Genomic DNA, 20,020 nt, shown 5'->3' with positions numbered 1-20,020 from the left:
TCACTTCCGTTTCCCCAAACAACGTCACTTCCGCCTTACCCCCCCCCCACCACCACCGCCCGTGACAACAACGGCCGACGCCGGTTGCCGTGACGTAATAACATCTCAGCTACCTGCCGCATGACGTCACGTACCCACTTCCGTTACCCCCGCAATCGTCACTTCCGTTTTCTCCTGATAACGATGGCGGCAGCGACCATCGCCGCCGCGGTCGCCACGGACGACGCCGCCGCCGCGGTTGCCACGGGCAACGCCGCCGCGGTTGCCATGGGCGACGCAGCCGCCGCGGTTGCCATGGGCGACGCCGCCGCGGTTGCTACGGGCGACGCCGCCGCCGCTGGGGAGAACTCCCGCGACAAGTCTGCGATGCAGAGAGCCACAGTGAGCTCCACGTAATTGCCCTGCTAGAGGCTACACGGGGCACCTTTGTCTGTGTGTCTATAGACACTGCTGCTGCTACTCACAGGCCACTTGCCCCTAGTCTGTCCGAGGCTACACGGGGCACCTTTGTCTGTGTGTCTATAGACACTGCTGCTGCTACTCACAGGCCACTTGCCCCTAGTCTGTCCGAGGCTACACGGGACACCTTTGTCTGTGTGTCTATAGACCCTACTACTCAGGCCACTTGCCCCTAGTCTGTCCGAGGCTACACGGGGCACCTTTGTCTGTGTGTCTATAGACACTGCTGCTGCTACTCACAGGCCACTTGCCCCTAGTCTGTCCGAGGCTACACGGGACACCTTTGTCTGTGTGTCTATAGACCCTACTACTCAGGCCACTTGCCCCTAGTCTGTCCGAGGCTACACGGGGCACCTTTGTCTGTGTGTCTATAGACCCTACTACTCACAGGCCACTTGCCCCTAGTCTGTCCGAGGCTACACGGGGCACCTTTGTCTGTGTGTCTATAGACCCTACTACTCACAGGCCACTTGCCCCTAGTCTGTCCGAGGCTACACGGGGCACCTTTGTCTGTGTGTCTATAGACCCTACTACTCACAGGCCACTTGCCCCTAGTCTGTCCGAGGCTACACGGGGCACCTTTGTCTGTGTGTCTATAGACCCTACTACTCACAGGCCACTTGCCCCTAGTCTGTCCGAGGCTACACGGGGCACCTTTGTCTGTGTGTCTATAGACCCTACTACTCACAGGCCACTTGCCCCTAGTCTGTCCGAGGCTACACGGGGCACCTTTGTCTGTGTGTCTATAGACCCTACTACTCACAGGCCACTTGCCCCTAGTCTGTCCGAGGCTACACGGGGCACCTTTGTCTGTGTGTCTATAGACCCTACTACTCAGGCCACTTGCCCCTAGTCTGTCCGAGGCTACACGGGACACCTTTGTCTGTGTGTCTATAGACCCTACTACTCAGGCCACTTGCCTCTAGTCTGTCCGAGGCTACACGGGACACCTTTGTCTGTGTGTCTATAGACCCTACAACTCACAGGCCACTTGCCCCTAGTCTGTCCGAGGCTACACGGGGCACCTTTGTCTGTGTGTCTATAGACCCTACTACTCAGGCCACTTGCCCCTAGTCTGTCCGAGGCTACACGGGACACCTTTGTCTGTGTGTCTATAGACCCTACTACTCAGGCCATTTGCCTCTAGTCTGTCCGAGGCTACACGGGACACCTTTGTCTGTGTGTCTATAGACCCTACAACTCACAGGCCACTTGCCCCTAGTCTGTCCGAGGCTACACGGGGCACCTTTGTCTGTGTGTCTATAGACCCTACTACTCACAGGCCACTTGCCCCTAGTCTGTCCGAGGCTACACGGGGCACCTTTGTCTGTGTGTCTATAGACCCTACTACTCACAGGCCACTTGCCCCTAGTCTGTCCGAGGCTACACGGGGCACCTTTGTCTGTGTGTCTATAGACCCTACTACTCACAGGCCACTTGCCCCTAGTCTGTCCGAGGCTACACGGGGCACCTTTGTCTGTGTGTCTATAGACCCTACTACTCACAGGCCACTTGCCCCTAGTCTGTCCGAGGCTACACGGGGCACCTTTGTCTGTGTGTCTATAGACCCTACTACTCACAGGCCACTTGCCCCTAGTCTGTCCGAGGCTACACGGGGCACCTTTGTCTGTGTGTCTATAGACCCTACTACTCACAGGCCACTTGCCCCTAGTCTGTCCGAGGCTACACGGGGCACCTTTGTCTGTGTGTCTATAGACCCTACTACTCACAGGCCACTTGCCCCTAGTCTGTCCGAGGCTACACGGGGCACCTTTGTCTGTGTGTCTATAGACCCTACTACTCACAGGCCACTTGCCCCTAGTCTGTCCGAGGCTACACGGGGCACCTTTGTCTGTGTGTCTATAGACCCTACAACTCACAGGCCACTTGCCCCTAGTCTGTCCGAGGCTACACGGGGCACCTTTGTCTGTGTGTCTATAGACCCTACTACTCACAGGCCACTTGCCCCTAGTCTGTCCGAGGCTACACGGGGCACCTTTGTCTGTGTGTCTATAGACCCTACTACTCACAGGCCACTTGCCTCTAGTCTGTCCGAGGCTACACGGGACACCTTTGTCTGTGTGTCTATAGACCCTACTACTCACAGGCCACTTGCCCCTAGTCTGTCCGAGGCTACACGGGGCACCTTTGTCTGTGTGTCTATAGACCCTACAACTCACAGGCCACTTGCCCCTAGTCTGTCCGAGGCTACACGGGGCACCTTTGTCTGTGTGTCTATAGACCCTACAACTCACAGGCCACTTGCCCCTAGTCTGTCCGAGGCTACACGGGGCACCTTTGTCTGTGTGTCTATAGACCCTACAACTCACAGACCACTTGCCCCTAGTCTGTCCGAGGCTACACGGGGCACCTTTGTCTGTGTGTCTATAGACCCTACAACTCGCAGGCCACTTGCCCCTAGTCTGTCCGAGGCTACACGGGACACCTTTGTCTGTGTGTCTATAGACCCTACTACTCAGGCCATTTGCCTCTAGTCTGTCCGAGGCTACACGGGACACCTTTGTCTGTGTGTCTATAGACCCTACTACTCAGGCCACTTGCCCCTAGTCTGTCCGAGGCTACACGGGACACCTTTGTCTGTGTGTCTATAGACCCTACTACTCAGGCCACTTGCCTCTAGCCTGTCCGAGGCTACACGGGACACCTTTGTCTGTGTGTCTATAGACCCTACAACTCACAGGCCACTTGCCCCTAGTCTGTCCGAGGCTACACGGGGCACCTTTGTCTGTGTGTCTATAGACCCTACTACTCACAGGCCACTTGCCCCTAGTCTGTCCGAGGCTACACGGGGCACCTTTGTCTGTGTGTCTATAGACCCTACTACTCACAGGCCACTTGCCCCTAGTCTGTCCGAGGCTACACGGGGCACCTTTGTCTGTGTGTCTATAGACCCTACTACTCACAGGCCACTTGCCCCTAGTCTGTCCGAGGCTACACGGGACACCTTTGTCTGTGTGTCTATAGACCCTACTACTCACAGACCACTTGCCCCTAGTCTGTCCGAGGCTACACGGGGCACCTTTGTCTGTGTGTCTATAGACCCTACAACTCACAGGCCACTTGCCCCTAGTCTGTCCGAGGCTACACGGGGCACCTTTGTCTGTGTGGCAGGAGGTGGTGGAGGCCCTGTTCGCGTTCCGGGACCGCTACTTTGAGCAGCACGGACTTGAGGAAGCAGCTCTCAAGGGGAGCCGCGTGGAGTCGCGCAGGGCGGAGGCGCTGCGCCTCCTGGCGGAGCTCGAAGGTTCGACGGGGTGGGGGGGGGGTGGTGGTGGTGGGGGGGGTGGTGGGGGGGGTGGTGGGGGGTGGTGGTGGGGGGGGGGGTGGTGGGGGGGGTGGTGGGAGGTGGTGGGGGGTGTCTTGCAGCAGCAGTGGCCAGTCGGTCGCTCGCTGGCTCGCTCGGAGACTCACTCATCCAGTGACTCACTCATCCAGTGACTCACTCATCCACTCACTCGCTCAGTCACTCATCCACTCAGCCACGCACTCAGTCACTCATCCACTCATTCACTCAGCCACGCATTCAGTCACTCATCCACTCATTCACTCAGCCACGCACTCAGTCACTCATCCACTCATTCACTCAGCCACGCATTCAGTCACTCATCCACTCATTCACTCAGCCACGCACTCAGTCACTCATCCACTCACTCACTCATCCACTCATTCACTCAGCCACACACTCAGTCACTCATCCACTCATTCACTCAGCCACGCACTCAGTCACTCATCCACTCACTCACTCATCCACTCATTCACTCAGCCACGCACTCAGTCACTCATCCACTCATTCACTCAGCCACGCATTCAGTCACTCATCCACTCATTCACTCAGCCACGCATTCAGTCACTCATCCACTCATTCACTCAGCCACACACTCAGTCACTCATTCACTCAGCCACACACTCAGTCACTCATCCACTCATTCACTCAGCCACGCATTCAGTCACGCATCCACTCATTCACTCAGCCACGCACTCAGTCACTCATCCACTCACTCACTCATCCACTCATTCACTCAGCCACACACTCAGTCACTCATCCACTCGCTCGCTTATCCACTCATTCACTCAGCCACGCATTCAGTCACTCATCCACTCATTCACTCAGCCACACACTCAGTCACTCATCCACTCGCTCGCTTATCCACTCATTCGCTCAGCCACGCATTCAGTCACTCAGCCACGCACTCGCTCAGCCACTCACTTATCCACTCACTCACTCATCCACTCGCTCGCTCATCCACTCACTCGCTCAGTCACTCATCCATGCACTCATCCACTCACTCGCTCAGTCACTCATCCACGCACTGAGGCGCTGAGCCTCCTGGTGGAGCTCGAAGGTTTGACTCCTGGACGGGGTGGGGGGTGGGGTGGGGTTGTGTGAGTGTCTTGCAGTAGCAGTGGCCAGGCGGTCGCTCGCTCGCTCGCTCGGAGACTCACTCATCCACTCACTCATCCACTCGCTCAGTCAGTCATCCACTCACTTGCTCAGTCGCTCGCTCACTCACTCGCTCAGCCACTCACTCGCTCATCCACTCACTCAGTCACTCGCTCGCTCATCCACTCGCTCGCTCAGCCACGCACTTATCCACTCACTCACTCATCCACTTGCTCGCTCATCCACTCACTTGCTCATCCATGCACTGAGTCACTCATCCATGCACTCATCCACTCGCTCATCCACTCACTCGCTCAGCCACGCACTCAATCACTCACTCGCTCAGCCACTCATTCGCTCAGTCACCCATCCACTCACGCACTCATCCACGCACTGAGGCGCTGAGCCTCCTGGCGGAGCTCGAAGGTTCGACGGGGTGGGGGGGTGTGTGTGAGTGTCTTGCAGCAGCAGTGGCCAGGTGGTCACTGGTCGCTCGCTCGCTCGCTCGCTCGGAGATTCACTCATCCACTCGCTCGCTCAGTCACTCACTCGCTCATCCACTCACTCAGTCACGCACTCATCCAGTGACTCACTCATGCACTCACTCGCTCATCCACTCACTCAGTCACGCACTCATCCAGTGACTCACTCATGCACTCACTCGATCGTTCCACTCACTCGCTCGCTCGTTCAGTCACTCACTCGCTCATCCACTCATTCGCTCAGCCACTCACTCAGTCGCTCATCCACTCGCTCATCCACTCACTCGCTCAGCCACGCACTCAGTCGCTCATCCACGCACTCAGTCACTCAACTCGCTCATCCACTCACTCCCTCAGCCACGCACTCAGTCACTCATCCACTCACTCATCCACTCACTCATCCACTCACTCGCTCACTCACCCACTCACTCACCCAATCACTCACTCAGTCATTCACTCACTCAGTCACTCACTCACTCAGTCACTCAGTCAGTCAGTCAGTCACTCAACTCAGCCACTCACTCACTCAGTCAGTCACTCACTCACTCATACACTCAGTCAGTCACTCAGTCACTCATCCACTCATCCGCTCAGCCACGCACTCAGTCGTTCATCCACTCGCTCATCCACTCACTCGCTCATCCACTCACTCGCTCATCCACTCACTCGCTCATCCACTCACTCGCTCATCCACTCGCTCATCCACTCGCTCATCCACTCACTCGCTCATCCACTCACTCGCTCATCCACTCACTCGCTCATCCACTCACTCGCTCATCCACTCACTCGCTCATCCACTCACTCGCTCATCCACTCGCTCATCCACTCGCTCACTCACTCGCTCATCCACTCATCCACTCATCCACTCGCTCATCCACTCATTCGCTCAACCACGCACTCAGTCACTCATCCACTCACTCATCCACTCACTCATCCACTCACTCATCCACTCACTCATCCACTCACTCGCTCACTCACCCACTCACTCACCCAATCACTCACTCAGTCATTCACTCACTCAGTCACTCACTCACTCAGTCACTCAGTCAGTCAGTCAGTCACTCAACTCAGCCACTCACTCACTCAGTCAGTCACTCACTCACTCATACACTCAGTCAGTCACTCAGTCACTCATCCACTCATCCGCTCAGCCACGCACTCAGTCGTTCATCCACTCGCTCATCCACTCACTCGCTCATCCACTCACTCGCTCATCCACTCACTCGCTCATCCACTCACTCGCTCATCCACTCACTCGCTCATCCACTCACTCGCTCATCCACTCACTCGCTCATCCACTCGCTCATCCACTCACTCGCTCATCCACTCACTCGCTCATCCACTCGCTCATCCACTCACTCGCTCATCCACTCACTCGCTCATCCACTCACTCGCTCATCCACTCACTCGCTCATCCACTCGCTCATCCACTCACTCGCTCATCCACTCACTCGCTCATCCACTCACTCGCTCATCCACTCACTCGCTCATCCACTCGCTCATCCACTCACTCGCTCATCCACTCACTCGCTCATCCACTCGCTCATCCACTCACTCGCTCATCCACTCGCTCATCCACTCACTCGCTCATCCACTCACTCGCTCATCCACTCGCTCACTCACTCGCTCATCCACTCACTCATCCACTCACTCGCTCATCCACTCGCTCACTCACTCGCTCACTCACTCGCTCATCCACTCACTCGCTCATCCACTCACTCATCCACTCGCTCACTCACTCACTCATCCACTCACTCGCTCACTCACTCGCTCATCCACTCATCCACTCGCTCATCCACTCATTCGCTCAACCACGCACTCAGTCACTCATCCCTCTCCCCCCCTACCCCTCTCCCCTCCTACCCCCCCCCCTACCCCTCTCCCCCTCTCCCCAGCTGAGTGTGGCGACCGTGCGGGCTTCCTGGCCCTGCGTGGCCGCACCCTCAACGTGGTGCCGGACTACGAGGCGGAGGCGGAGGCGGCGCTGTCCCGCGCCGTCAAGCTGCGTCCGGCACTGGTGGACGCCTGGAACGAGCTGGGGGACGTCTACTGGAAGAAGGGCGACGTGCCCGCCGCCACCAGCTGCCTCGAGGGGGCGCTGGCTCACGTGAGCGGACGCACGACAGCGCCGGGTCGGGCGGCGGGGTCTAGCGTCACCACCACCACCACCACACTTCACCACCACCACCACCACCACCTCCACCACACTTGACCACCACCACCTCCACCACACTTGACCACCACCACCGCTGTGTCTCCTGTCGCCCCCCAGTGCCGGAACAAGGTGTCTCTGCGCAGCCTCTCCATGCTGCTGCGGCAGCAGCCGAACTCGGAGCGGCGCCAGGACCCGGCGCGTCTCGTCATGGACAGCGTGGCACACGCCAAGGACGCAGTCGCCATGGACACCGGTGACGGCACGTCGTGGTGTAAGCGTGGGTGGTGGGGGTGGTGGGGGGAGGGTGGGTGGGTGGTGAGGGTGGGTGGTGGTGAAGGTGGTGGTGGTGAGGGTGGGTGGGGGGAGGGTGGGGTGGTGGGGGGAGGGTGGGTGGGTGGTGAGGGTGGGTGGGTGGGTGGTGGTGAGGGTGGGTGGGTGAGGGAGGGTGGGTGAGGGTGGGTGGGTGGGTGGTGGTGAGGGTGGGTGGGGGGAGGGTGGGGTGGTGGGGGGAGGGTTGGTGGTGGGGGTGGTGGGGGGAGGGCGGGTGGTGGTGAAGGTGGTGGGTGGTGTGGTAATGAGGGTGGGTGGATGGGTGGTCGGGGGAGGGTGGGTGGGTGGTGGTGAGGGTGGTGGTGGGTGGTGAGGGTGGTGGTGAGGGTGGGTGGTGGTGGGTGGCGGGGATGGTGGGGTGGTGGGTGGGTGGTGGTGAGGGTGGGTGGGTGGTGGTGAGGGTGGTGGTGAGGGTGGGTGGGTGAGGGTGGGTGGGTGGTGGTGGGGGGAGGGTGAGGGAGGGTGGTGGGTGGGTGGTGAGAGTGGGTGGGTGGTGGTGAGGGTGGGTGGGTGAGGGTGGGTGGGTGGTGGTGAGGGTGAGTGGATGGGTGGTGAGGGTGGTGGGGGGAGGGTGGGTGAGTGGTGAGGGTGGGTGAGTGGTGAGGGTGGTGGTGAGGGTGGGTGGGTGGTGGTGAGGGTGGGTGGGTGAGGGAGGGTGGGTGAGGGAGGGTGGGTGGGGGTGAGGGTGAGTAGTGAGGGTGTGTGGCGGTGAGGGTGGGTGGTGAGGGTGGGTGGGTGGGTGAGGGAGGGTGGGTGGTGGTGAGGGAGGGTGGGTGGGTGAGGGAGGGAGGGTGGGTGGGTGAGGGAGGGTGGGTGGGTGGTGGTGAGGGAGGGTGGGTGGGTGAGGGAGGGTGGGTGGGTAGTGGTGAGGGTGGGTGGGTGGTGGTGAAGGTGGGTGAGTGTGAGGGAGGGTGGGTGAGGGAGGGTGGGTGAGTGGGTGGTGAGGGTGGGTGGTAATGAGGATGGGTGGGTGAGTGGTGGGTGGGTGGTGAGAGTGGGTGGGTGGTGGTGAGGGTGGGTGGGTGAGGGAGGGTGGGTGGGTGGGTGAGGGAGGGTGGGTGGGTGGTGAGGGTGGGTGGATGGGTGGTGAGGGTGGGTGGTGGTGAGGGTGGGTGGTGGGGGTGGTGGGGGGAGGGTGGGTGGTGAGGATGGTGGGGGGAGGGTGGGTGGTGAGGGTGGTTGGTGAGGGTGGGTGGTGGGGGGAGGGTGGGTGGGTGAGGGAGGGTGGGTGGGTGGTGAGGGTGGGTGAGGGTGGGTGGGTGGTGGTGAGGGTGGGTGGGTGGTGGTGAGGGTGGGTGGTGGTGAGAGTGGGTGGGTGGGTGGTGATGGTGGGTGGGTGGTGGTGAGGGTGGTGGTGAGGGTGGGTGGGTGGCGGGGGTGGTTGGGTGAGGGTGGGTGGGTGGTGGTCAGGGTGGGTGAGGGTGGGTGGGTGGTGGTGAGGGTGGGTCAGTGAGTGGTGGGTGAGTGGGTGGGTGGGTGAGTGGTGAGGGTGGGTGTGTGGCAGTGAGGGTGGGTGAGTGGTGAGGGTGGGTGAGTGGGTGGGTGTGTGGCAGTGAGGGTGGGTGGGTGGTGGTGAGGGTGGGTGGGGTGAGTGTGTCGTGATGCGGGTAGGGGGGTACAGCTGGTGCATCTACCGGTCATCTCAGTCAGCCACAACCCACGGCACCTGCTGGGTCTGTATCATGACCTCATCCTCCTGCACCTAGCCTGGCACAGCAGTCAAACCAAGGCACCTGCTGGGTCTGTCCCATGACCTCCTCCTTCTGCACCTAGCCTGGCACAGCAGTCAACCCACGACACCTGCTGGGTCTGTCCCGTGACCTCCTCCTCCTGCACCTAGCCTGGCACAGCAGTCAACCCACGGCACCTGCAGGGTCTGTCCCGTGACCTCCTCCTGCCAGCAGGCACTTCACGTAGCGGCCTCAAGATGCACCTAGCCTGGCACAGGCGGCCGTGGCGACGTCACCGTCACTTGGCGGCGTATTGGTGGTGATGGCAGTGGTGGCAGTGCTTGCAGTTGGGTCATGCGGTGTGATGTAGTGACGATGGCGGTGGTGATGGTGTGCTGTCATGTGATGTGCTGTGATGTCCTGTCATGTGATGCCATCACGTGACGTCATGTCTGCTCTGCTCCAGACATCTTGGGCAACGCGTACTTCTCTCTCTTCTTCGTGACGGCCCAGGACCCACGCATCTTGCAGCTGTCGCTCAACGCCTACGCACAGGCGGTGAGAACTCGCCCAACGCAGACACGGAGAGGCCTGGGTTCGAGCCCTGGGTCTGGGTGTCTCTCTCTCTCTCAGGGGGTTCACGATGGCCGTGTCAGAGACGCTGAGAGCCTGGGCTCAAGCCCTGGGTTTGGGTGTCTCTCTCTCTCTCAGGGGGTTCACGATGGCCGTGTCAGAGACGCTGAGAGCCTGGGTTCAAGCCCTGGGTCTGGGTGTCTCTCTCTCTCTCAGGGGGTTCACGATGGCCGTGTCAGAGACACCCCACCCACCACCCAACCCACCCCACCACCCACCCACCCTCCGTCTCTGCCTTTGCAGGAGAAAGTCGACACTACTGCGAGCAGCAACGCGGACCTGCACCTGAACCGAGCAACGGTGAGCGGTGGTGAGGGGTGGTGAGCGGTGGTGAGGGGTGGTGAGCGGTGGTGAGGGGTGGGGGGTGGTGAGGGGTAGTGAGGGGTGGTGAGGGGTGGTGAGCGGTGGTGAGGGGTGGGGGGTGGTGAGGGGTGGTGAGGGGTGGTGAGGGGTGGTGAGGGGTGGTGAGGGGTGGGGGGTGGTGAGGGGTAGTGAGGGGTGGTGAGGGGTGGTGAGCGGTGGTGAGGGGTGGTGAGGGGTGGTGAGGGGTGGGGGGTGGTGAGGGGTAGTGAGGGGTGGTGAGGGGTGGTGAGGGGTGGTGAGGGGTGGGGGGTGGTGAGGGGTAGTGAGGGGTGGTGAGGGGTGGTGAGGGGTGGTGAGCGGTGGTGAGGGGTGGTGAGGGGTGGGGGGTGGTGAGGGGTGGTGAGGGGTGGTGAGGGGTGGTGAGCGGTGGTGAGGGGTGGGGGGTGGTGAGGGGTAGTGAGGGGTGGTGAGGGGTGGTGAGGGGTGGTGAGGGGTGGTGAGGGGTGGTGAGGGGTAGTGAGGGGTAGTGAGCGGTGGTGAGGGGTGGTGAGGGGTGGTGAGCGGTGGTGAGGGGTGGTGAGGGGTGGTGAGGGGTGGTGAGGGGTGGTGAGGGGTGGTGAGGGGTGGTGAGGGGTGGTGAGGGGTGGTGAGGGGTAGTGAGGGGTAGTGAGCGGTGGTGAGGGGTGGTGAGGGGTGGTGAGCGGTGGTGAGGGGTGGTGAGGGGTGGTGAGGGGTGGTGAGGGGTGGTGAGGGGTGGTGAGGGGTAGTGAGTGGTGGTGAGGGGTGGTGAGCGGTGGTGAGGGGTGGTGAGGGGTGGTGAGGGGTGGTGAGTGGTGGTGAGGGGTGGTGAGCGGTGGTGAGGGGTGGTGAGGGGTGGTGAGGGGTGGTGAGGGGTGGTGAGTGGTGGTGAGGGGTGGTGAGGGGTGGTGAGGGGTGGTGAGCGGTGGTGAGGGGTGGTGAGGGGGGGTGAGGGGTGGTGAGGGGTGGTGAGTGGTGGTGAGGGGTGGTGAGGGGTGGTGAGGGGTGGTGAGCGGTGGTGAGGGGTGGTGAGGGGTGGTGAGGGGGGGTGAGGGGTGGTGAGGGGTGGTGAGTGGTGGTGAGCGGTGGTGAGGGGTGGTGAGGGGTGGTGAGGGGTGGTGAGCGGTGGTGAGGGGGGGTGAGGGGTGGTGAGGGGTGGTGAGGGGTGGTGAGGGGTGGTGAGGGGTGGTGAGGGGTGGTGAGGGGGGGTGAGGTGAGTGTGCTTGGGGTGCCACGCTCGGTGACACGCGGCCTGTCAACCCCTCGTGAGTTACATACATCCGTGTCTGTCTCAACGTTCATTATATACACTACACTATACACTACGCTACTATACACTACGCTCTACACTACGCTATACACTACACTATACACTACACTATACACTACTATACACTATACTACTATACACTATACTATACACTACACTACTATACACTATACTACTATACACTACGCTATACACTACACTATACACTACTATAGACTACACTACTATACACTACACTATACACTACACTACTATACACTACACTATACACTACACTACTATACACTACACTACTATACACTACACTATACACTACGCTATACACTACACTACTATACACTACACTACTATACACTACGCTCTACACTACACTATACACTACTATAGACTACACTACTATACACTACACTATACACTACACTACTATACACTACACTATACACTACACTACTATACACTATACACTACACTACTATACACTACACTATACACTACACTATACACTACACTATACACTACTATACACTACACTACTATACACTACACTATACACTACACTATACACTACGCTATACACTACACTATACACTACGCTATACACTACACTACTATACACTATACTATACACTACACTATACACTACACTACTATACACTACACTATACACTACACTACTATACACTACACTATACACTACACTACTATACACTACACTACTATACACTACGCTATACACTACACTACTATACACTACACTATACACTACACTATACACTACTATACACTACACTACTATACACTACACTACTATACACTACGCTATACACTATACACTACTATACACTATACTATACACTACACTACTATACACTATACACTACTATACACTACACTACTATACACTACGCTATACACTATACACTACTATACACTACACTATACACTATACACTACACTACTATGAGTAACACACACACTGACACACACACACACACACACTGACACACACACACACTGACACACACACTGACACACACACTGACACACACACACTGACACACACACATTGACACACACACACTGACACACACACACAGTGACACACACACTGACACACACACACTGTGACACACACAGTGACACACACACTGACACACACACACTGACACACACACACTGACACACACACTGACATACATACACTGACACACACACACACACACTGACACACACGTGACACACACACACTGACACATACACAGTGACACACACACACTGATACACACACACTGACACACACACACTGACACACACATACTGACACACACACTGACACACACACTGACACACACACCGACACACACACACGTGACACACACACACACTGACACACACGCTGACACACACACTGACACACACACTGACACACACACACTGACACACACACTGACACACACACACTGACACACACACTGACACACACACTGACACACACACACACACTGTGGTCACGTGTGTAGCTGCTACAGTACCGTGAGCTGTATGGTGAGGCTCTGGACGGCTTCTCGAGGGCCTCGGCTCTGGAGCCCACGTGACACACACGTGACACACACACTGACACACACACACACAGTGACACACACACACACTGACACACACACACACTGACACACACACTGTGTGTGACACTGTGTGTAGCTACTGCAGTACCGTGAGCTGTATGGCGAGGCTCTGGACGGCTTCTCCAGGGCCTCAGCTCTGGAGCCCACGTGACACACACGTGACACACACACTGACACACACACACACACGTGACACACACACACACTGACACACACAGTGACACACACACTGACACACACACACACTGTGGTCACGTGTGTAGCTGCTGCAGTACCGTGAGCTGTATGGCGAGGCTCTGGACGGCTTCTCGAGGGCCTCGGCTCTGGAGCCCACGTGACACACACGTGACACACACACTGACACACACACACACACACGTGACACACACACACACTGACACACACAGTGACACACACACTGACACACACACACTGTGGTCACGTGTGTAGCTACTGCAGTACCGTGAGCTGTATGGCGAGGCTCTGGACGGCTTCTCGAGGGCCTCGGCTCTGGAGCCCACGTGACACACACGTGACACACACACTGACACACACACACACACACGTGACACACACACACACTGACACACACAGTGACACACACACTGACACACACACACACTGTGGTCACGTGTGTAGCTACTGCAGTACCGTGAGCTGTATGGCGAGGCTCTGGACGGCTTCTCCAGGGCCTCGGCTCTGGAGCCCACGTGACACACACGTGACACACACACTAACACACACACACACACGTGACACACACACACACTGACACACACACTGACACACACACTGACACACACACACACACTGTGGTCACGTGTGTAGCTACTGCAGTACCGTGAGCTGTATGGCGAGGCTCTGGACGGCTTCTCCAGGGCCTCGGCTCTGGAGCCCACGTGGGACGAGCCGGAACGGCGACGATCGGAGCTCCTCCACTTCCTGCGGAGACTCTCAGCGCTCGTCGCTAGCAAGGTGAGGGGGGGCTGGGTGGGGGGGGCTGGGTGGGGCTGGGAGGGGGGCTGGGTGGGGGTGGGGCTGGGAGGGGGGCTGGGTGGGGCTGGGGTGGGGCTGGGAGGGGAGGGGTGGGGAGGGGTGGGGCGATCGGAGCTCCTCCACTTCTTGCGGAGACTCTCAGCGCTCGTGGCTAGCAAGGTGGGGGGGGGCTGGGTGGGCTGGGTGGGGGGGGCTGGGAGGGTGGGGCTGGGTGGAGTGGGGTGGGGCTGGGTGGGTGGGGATGGGAGGGTGGGGCTGGGTGGGAGAGGAGAGGCTGGGAGGGGAGGGAGGGGCTGGGTGGGAGGGGCTGGGTGGGGAGGTAGGGGCTGGGTGGGAGGGGCTGGGTGGGAGGGGTGGGGCTGGGTGGGAGGGGTGGGGCTGGGTGGGAGGGGCTGGGTGGGGAGGGAGGGGCTGGGTGGGAGGGGCTGGGTGGGAGGGGTGGGGCTGGGTGGGGAGGGGCTGGTCACTTTGTGGTGTCCTTATAAATCTCAACGTTTAACCTACTCACTACACTACACTACTCACTACACTACTCACTACACTACACTACTCACTACGCTACACTACTCACTACACTACTCACTACACTACACTACTCACTACACTACACTACTCACTACACTACACTACTCACTACACTACACTACTCACTACACTACTCACTACACTACACTACTCACTACGCTACACTACTCACTACACTACTCACTACACTACACTACTCACTACGCTACACTACTCACTACACTACTCACTACACTACACTACTCACTACACTACACTACTCACTACTCACTACACTACTCACTACGCTACACTACTCACTACACTACTCACTACACTACACTACTCACTACACTACACTACTCACTACACTACTCACTACACTACACTACTCACTACACTACACTACTCACTACACTACTCACTACACTACACTACTCACTACACTACACTACTCACTACACTACACTACTCACTACACTACACTACTCACTACACTACACTACTCACTACACTACACTACTCACTACACTACACATTACACTTTACACTACACTATACACGATATTACATACCTGTCAACCCGTTCTCTGTGTGTCTGTGTGTGTGTGTCTGTGTGTGTGTGTGTCTGTGTGTGTGTGTGTCTGTATGTGTGTGTGTCTGTGTGTGTGTGTCTGTGTGTGTGTGTGTCTGTGTGTGTGTGTGTCTGTGTGTGTGTGTGTGTCTGTGTGTGTGTGTCTGTGTGTGTGTCTGTGTGTCTGTGTGTGTGTGTGTGCGTGCGTGTCTGTGTGTGTGTCTGTGTGTGTGTGTGTCTGTCTGTGTGTGTGTGTCTGTGTGTGTGTGTGTGTGCGTGCGTCAGGGCAAGGTGAAGGCCAGGAAGCTGCAGGTGTACATGAAGGGGCTACGCGATGCCGACCTTGGCCCCTACGCCGCTGGAGGCCGCGGTGCAGCAGCAGCAGGACCAGCAGCAGCAGCAGCAGCAGGAGCAGCAGCAGGAGGCGAGGGTCCAGGCAGCAGGGTGGTGGCGATGTCACCGTGTGCGCTGTCCCAGCTGAGTGAGGGCGCCAACGCGGGCGCCCTGCTGCTGGGCAGGGTGCTGTTCAGCGTCACCACGGAACACAGCCTGCCCTTGTGAGTGGGGGGGGTGGGTGGGTACGTGTGTGTGTGTGTACGTGTGTGTGTGTACGTGTGTGTACGTGTGTGTGTGTGCGTGTGTGCGTGTGTGTGTGTGTCTGTGTGTGTCTGTGTGTCTGTGTGTCTGTGTGTGTGTGTCTGTGTGTGTGTCTGTGTGTGTGTCTGTGTGTGTGTGTCTGTGTGTGTGTCTGTGTGTGTGTGTCTGTGTGTGTATGTGTATGTGTGTGTCTGTGTGTGTGTGTGTCTGTGTCTGTGTGTGTCTGTGTGTGTGTCTGTGTGTGTCTGTGTGTGTCTGTGTGTCTGTCTGTGTGTGTCTGTGTGTGTCTGTGTGTCTGTGTGTGTCTGTGTGTGTGTGTGTATGTGTGTGTGTCTGTGTGTGTCTGTGTGTGTGTGTGTGTGTGTCTGTGTGTGTGTGTGTGTCTGTGTATGTGTGTGTTAAGGGGAGCGGTAGTGTAGCGGTTAGCGCGCTGCGCTATGAACCCGGCGACCCGGGTTCGATTCCCGCTCACAACACCCAGTGATGATTATCTGAACCGGTCCTGGGCCTCCCCTAGGTCGATTCAGCCTCAAACGAGTACCCGGTGGGGAGACAAAGGCGGTCGGGCGTGGTGCTGGCCACCCACCCCCTCGTGTGCCGTTCCGGCCTTCATAGGTGCTACTCGCTAACAGCACTTGCCCCTACAGTCTGTTAAGGCTATACGAGGGATCTTTGATCTTTGTGTGTGTACGTGTGTGTGCGCGCGTGTGCGTGTGTGTACGTGTGTGCGTGTGTGTACGTGCGTGTGTACGTGTGTATGTGTGTGCGCGTGTGTACGTGTGTACACGTGTGTGTGTACACGTGTGTGTCTGTATGTGTGTGTGTACACGTGTGTGTGTACACGTGTGTGTTATCGTGTGCAGCGTGTTTGGCCTGCTCGACTCACAGGGCTCCTGCTGTGCCGTGTCGGTCTACAACTTTGTGTGTGTACACGTGTGTGTATGTGTGTGTGTGTACGTGTGTGTGTGTATGTGTGTGTGTGTATGTGTGTACGTGTGTGTGTGTATGTGTGTGTGTGTATGTGTGTACGTGTGTGTGTGTACATGTACATGTGTGTGTGTGTATGATGTATGTGTACACGTGTGTGTGTGTACGTGTGTGTGTACATGTGTGTGTGTGTGTATGATGTATGTGTACACGTGTGTGTGTGTGTACATGTGTGTGTGTGTGTACATGTACATGTGTGTGTGTGTACATGTACTAGTGTGTGTGTATGATGTATGTGTATGTGTATACGTGTGTGTGTACATGTACATGTGTGTGTGTGTGTATGATGTATGTGTACACGTGTGTGTGTGTGTGCAGTGTGTTTGGCCTGCTGGACTCACAGGGCTCCTGCTGTGCCGTGTCGGTCTACAACTTTGTGTCTGGCTGGGGAGTTCTCATCGGAGACACGGTGGTGGTGCCCGCACCCTCGCTACGCACACACCACGTGCAAGATGGGCAGCAGGTGAGGGCAGGGGGGGGCAGGGGGCAGGGGGGGGGGCAGGGGGGACGCGGTGGGGGAGTGCGGGGGCAGCCACGAGCAGCGACACACACACACGTACACACACACGCACGTACACAGACACACACGTACACAGACACATACACTCACGTACATACAGACATACATTCACACACACGCACACACACACGCACACACACACGCACACACACACGCACACGCACACGCACACACACGCGCACACACACGCACACACACACGCACACACACACGCACACACACACGCACACACACACGCACACACACACGCACACACACGCACACACACACGCACTCACACACGCACACACACACACACACGCACACACGCACACACACACGCACACACAGACACACACATACCCAGACACACACACACGTACACACACGCACACACACGTACACACAGACATACATACACACACGCACGCACACACAGACACACACATACACACACGTACACACAGACACACACACACGTACATGGGGTCTTTGTTACGCTCACTGCCCCCCCCCCCTGCCCCCCCACTCCCCCCCCCCACGGTGTGTGTGCAGGTGCTCACGTTCCAGTGTGTGCGTGTCTCCAGTCCCGCGTCGCTGGTGGTCAACGGGAGGCAGCAGGGCAGCAGCAAGCAGGCCGCAGTCACCGCCTCCTACAGCAGGAAGTTCACGTAGCCCCGCCTACTCCTGCAGCAGGAGGTCACGTGACCCCGCCTCCTCCTGCAACAGGAGGTCAACGTAGCCCCGCCTCCTGCAGGTCACGTGACCCCACCTCCTCCTGCAACAGGAGGTCAACGTAGCCCCGCCTCCTGCAGCAGGTCACGTAGCGCCGTCACTGACACCCGCAGCAGGAGGTTCATGTAGAAGCAGGCGTCGTCAGGGTTGGGATCGAACCCACGACCTCCTGCGTACCAGGCGAGGTAGTCAACATCTCTGAGCCACCGTGGTGATGATGAGAGAGAGACGCAGACTCCAAATCTACAGCAGCAGCAGGCGTCGTCAGGGTCGGGATCGAACCCACGACCTCCTGTAGACCAGGCGAGGTAGTCAACATCTCCTAGCCAACGTGATGATGATGAGAGAGAGACGCAGACTCCAAATCTACAGCAGAAGCAGGCGTCGTCAGGGTCGGGATCGAACCCACGACCTCCTGCGTACCAGGCGAGGTAGTCAACATCTCCCAGTGTCTGGGATTGAACCCACGACCTCCTGCGTACCAGGCGAGGTAGTCAACATCTCTCAGTGTCTGGGATTGAACCCACGACCTCCTGCGTACCAGGCGAGGTAGTCAACATCTCTCAGTGTCTGGGATTGAACCCACGACCTCCTGCGTACCAGGCGAGGTAGTCAACATCTCCTAGCCACCGTGGTGATGATGAACAGAGAGAGAGACACAGACTCCAAATATACAGCAGCAGCAGGCATCGTCAGGGTCGGGATCGAACCCACGACCTCCTGCGTACCATGCGAGATAGTCAACATCTCTCAGTGTCTGGGATTGAACCCACGACCTCCTGCGTACCAGGCGAGGTTGTCAACATCTCGCGATGCGACGCACGGCAGATCTTCGGACAACACAGGCAAAGACAAAGCTCCCCTAGGTAGCGTAGCCCCCGCCGGTGGTGTAGCGGATGCCCGCAAGCGATGTTGTTGTTGTTATTGTTGTTGTCGTGGCTGTAAAGGCGACGGCCGATCCGGCGTTCTAATAAAAGCGCGGGGCTCGAAAACGACGTTGCCCAATTAGTTTGTTTTATTTACGTTCTGATGGGGGTGGAGTCAGTGGGGGGGGGTATGTGGTGGCTGGGCATGCGGGCTACATGACCCAGCCAACGCAGCCTTGCCTGCCGGAGGAGCTCACCGATGGGACTTTGCCCAGATCTTTCAAGGATTTGTGAGCTCCTCACACAATCCAGCCTGCAGGTTAAACCCCGGATGGATCGTAGGCAGGCCAGCCTAAATGTTTCTAACCGGCGCAGATGCTCCATTAGGGGGGTCCACGTTTCGCAAGCATAGAGAAGGGAGGGAATGACCGTGGCCGAGAAGTCCTGAAGCTTCGTGCGGAGCGACAGACCAGGTAGCTTCCATACAGCGTTACGCAACCAATGAAAAGATATTGCCGCTCGACTGATTCGGAGTGAGACCTCTGCTGTTAAACCGGAGCCGGTCATGAGCACACTGCCCAGGTATGGGAGACCCACAGACTACTCACACACACAGAGACCCACAGACTACTCACACAGTAGAGACCCACAGACTACTCAGTAGAGACCCACAGACTACTCACACAGTAGAGACCCACAGACTACTCACACAGTAGAGACCCACAGACTACTCACACACACAGAGCCCCATAGACTACTCACACACACACAGAGACCCACAGACTACTCACACACACAGAGCCCCATAGACTACTCACACACACACAGAGACCCACAGACTACTCACACAGCAGAGACCCACAGACTACTCACACACACAGAGCCCCATAGACTACTCACACACACACAGAGACCCAC

At 57.8% G+C, this 20,020-nt stretch overlaps 1 protein-coding gene across 1 annotated transcript; it reads left to right on the top strand.

Annotated features, from left to right (window-relative positions):
• Window positions 1-66: 66 nt before the first annotated feature.
• Window positions 67-19,231, top strand: TTC5 (tetratricopeptide repeat domain 5). Its single transcript, XM_078621812.1, has 10 exons — window positions 67-381; window positions 3,592-3,724; window positions 7,239-7,450; window positions 7,616-7,769; window positions 9,965-10,056; window positions 10,375-10,431; window positions 14,173-14,319; window positions 15,704-15,975; window positions 17,321-17,465; window positions 18,057-19,231. Exons 1-10 carry the CDS (start codon window positions 121-123, stop codon window positions 18,174-18,176), a joined length of 1,593 nt encoding a protein of 530 aa, XP_078477938.1. The 5' UTR covers window positions 67-120; the 3' UTR covers window positions 18,177-19,231.
• The last annotated feature ends 789 nt before the right edge of the window (window positions 19,232-20,020 follow it).

This window comes from Lampetra planeri, unplaced genomic scaffold, assembly GCF_965212315.1.
Source record: "Lampetra planeri unplaced genomic scaffold, kcLamPlan1.2.h2 scaffold_118, whole genome shotgun sequence".
In the NCBI taxonomy this organism is placed as follows: Eukaryota; Metazoa; Chordata; class Hyperoartia; order Petromyzontiformes; family Petromyzontidae; genus Lampetra; species Lampetra planeri.
The sequence above is the reverse complement of the archived record's forward strand: the minus strand, read 5'-3'. Positions and strand labels throughout refer to the sequence as shown.